Source organism: Phascolarctos cinereus, unplaced genomic scaffold, assembly GCF_003287225.1.
Source record: "Phascolarctos cinereus isolate Bilbo 61053 unplaced genomic scaffold, phaCin_HiC Scaffold_9;HRSCAF=440, whole genome shotgun sequence".
In the NCBI taxonomy this organism is placed as follows: domain Eukaryota; kingdom Metazoa; phylum Chordata; class Mammalia; order Diprotodontia; family Phascolarctidae; genus Phascolarctos; species Phascolarctos cinereus.
In genome coordinates this window covers 247,073,319-247,075,604 of record NW_027556402.1, presented here as the reverse complement: position 1 = coordinate 247,075,604, position 2,286 = coordinate 247,073,319, and the positions used below count along the sequence as shown (strand labels likewise).

Here is a 2,286-nt window from a genome sequence, read left to right as displayed (position 1 = left end):
AGAAGGTGCAAAGATATCATAGTTTTATACCATCTCCCTGAAATAAATAGTAGATATAAATATGGTTGTTCAATTGTTAAGTTAAAATAAGTTTATAAAATAGAGAATGCTATAGATGAGAGGGAAATACAGACCAACTAATTCTTTTTTTTTCATTTAAAGGAAAGGAAACTAAGTCACGGCTTAGGAAAGAGACTTTGCTCTCCAAAATTCACTCTTCCCAAGATGGGAGGCACTGTCAACATGGCAATAACAAATGTCAGTGTTGTGGTTGAATTCATTCTTCTGGGATTTGGGGACCTTCCCAACTATCAAGGAATTCTATTTAGTATTTTCTTGCTCATCTATGTAAGTATTCTGGTGGGAAATGGCCTCATCATCGTAATTACTAAGGTAGATCCCACTCTCCAAACACCCATGTATTTTTTTCTTAGACACTTTTCCTTCCTAGAAATCTGTTACACATCAGTGACACTTCCCAGGATGTTTAAAAACCTTTTGACTCAAAAGAGAAATATTTCTTTTCTCGAATGTGCTACACAACTTTGTTTCTTCCTTATTTGGGGAGGCACTGAGTGCTTTCTCCTAGCCGTGATGGCTTATGACCGTTACATGGCCATTTGTAATCCTTTGAACTATCCTCTCATCATGAACCAAAAAACTTGTGTCTGTTTGGTGGTTGGCTCCTGGGTGAGTGCAATCCCTATTCCAATAGGACAAACATACCAGATTTTCTCTCTGCCCTTCTGTGGTTCTAACTACCTCAATCATGTTTTTTGTGATATTCCTCCACTACTAAATCTTGCCTGTGGGGACACCACTGTGAATGAACTGTACTCCCGTGCTGGTGCTTTCCTATCTGCTATTGTTCCATTTCTAATGATACTTGTGTCCTACGTCCAAATCATTGTCACAATCCAGAAGCTTCCATCAGCTATAGGGAGAAAGAAAGCCTTCTCTACTTGTTCTTCACACCTTATGGTGGTGAGCCTGTTTTTTGGGTCAGGTATCATCTCATATTTTTTACCAAATTCTGTTAAATCAGCAGGAATAGACAAGGTTTTGTCTCTTATCTACTCCACTGTGACCCCAATGTTCAACCCCTTGATATACAGCCTGAGAAATAAAGATGTTATTACAGCATTGAAGAAATTCCTGCCTAAGTGACTGTGGGTCTCAATCCCAAATGAGATCACATAACTGAATGTGGGGGTTGCCAAAAATTTAGCAATAGTGAAAGATTTCCAAATGCATGTTAAAAATAGAATTCCTTGAACCCCTTCATCAGGGTTGGGAAGTTATCCAGGGCAAGCTGCCTGCAGCCCATTGCTTTCTCAGTTGCAATGCTAGATGAAGTCTAGCTCTTAATACCCAAATTAAGTCTGGAGGGAAAGAAGAATCATTTATTATGGTTCTTGCAAGAATCTAGTGTGCCGCCTGGTGGGAGAGGCACACTGCATAGAAGTGAAAGCCAGCTTTTATACTGCTAGGGTAATCCTGGTCCTCCTACCAGGTCTGGGATTGGTCCAGCTCATCTGAGTTACACTCTTCCTGAACCACCCATCTCATGTCATGTTAACTCCTCCTTCTCATATTAAGCCCTCCCAATTCATGCATCCTGTGTTCAAAAATGGTGGCTATCTCTGCCTTCGGGGTGTGTCAGTTAATATTCAATAAGCTTATTAAGGAAGCAGCAGTGGAGAAAAGCCTTTGCTGGGTCTTTGACCCTGATGGGTTGCAACCAGTTTTTCACCCCAGGGCTCTTTCTTTTATATATACATACGTACATATATAAATTTATTTATTTTTAGTTTTCAATATTCATTTCCACAAGATTTTGAGTTCCAAATTTTCACCCCATCTCGCTCCTCCCCCACCCCAAGATGCCATGCATTCTGAATACCCTTCCCCTAGTCTCCTCTCTTCTATCTCTCTTCCCCTTCTCTTATCCCCTTCCACTTATATGTTCTGGTAGAGCAGGATAGATTTCTGTACCCCATTTTCAGTATTTCCTATTTCCCAGTTGCATGTGAAAACATTTTTTAAACATGTGTTTTTAAATCTTTGAGCTCCAAATTGTCTCCCTTCCTCCCTCCCCACCCACCCTTATTGAAAAGGCAAGGAACTCAATGTAGATTATACATGTGCAGTTATGCAAAACACTTCCATGATAGACATGTTGTAAAATACTAACTCTATTTCCCTTAATCCTGTCCTAACCCCCCAATTATTCAATTCTTTCTTTTGACTCTGTACCTACTCAGAAGTATTTGCTTCTGAATACCC

The 2,286-nt window shown here is 39.9% G+C and overlaps 1 protein-coding gene across 1 annotated transcript; it reads left to right on the top strand.

Annotated features, from left to right (window-relative positions):
• Nucleotides 1-225: 225 nt before the first annotated feature.
• On the top strand, nucleotides 226-1,167 carry LOC110199649 (olfactory receptor 10AG1-like). Its single transcript, XM_020974529.1, has one exon. It carries the CDS (start codon nucleotides 226-228, stop codon nucleotides 1,165-1,167), a length of 942 nt encoding a protein of 313 aa, XP_020830188.1.
• The last annotated feature ends 1,119 nt before the right edge of the window (nucleotides 1,168-2,286 follow it).

Coding starts and splice junctions, on each gene's coding strand:
- LOC110199649 (XM_020974529.1), top strand. CDS start 226: ATGGGAGGCACTGTCAACATGGCAATAACAAATGTCAGTGTTGTGGTT.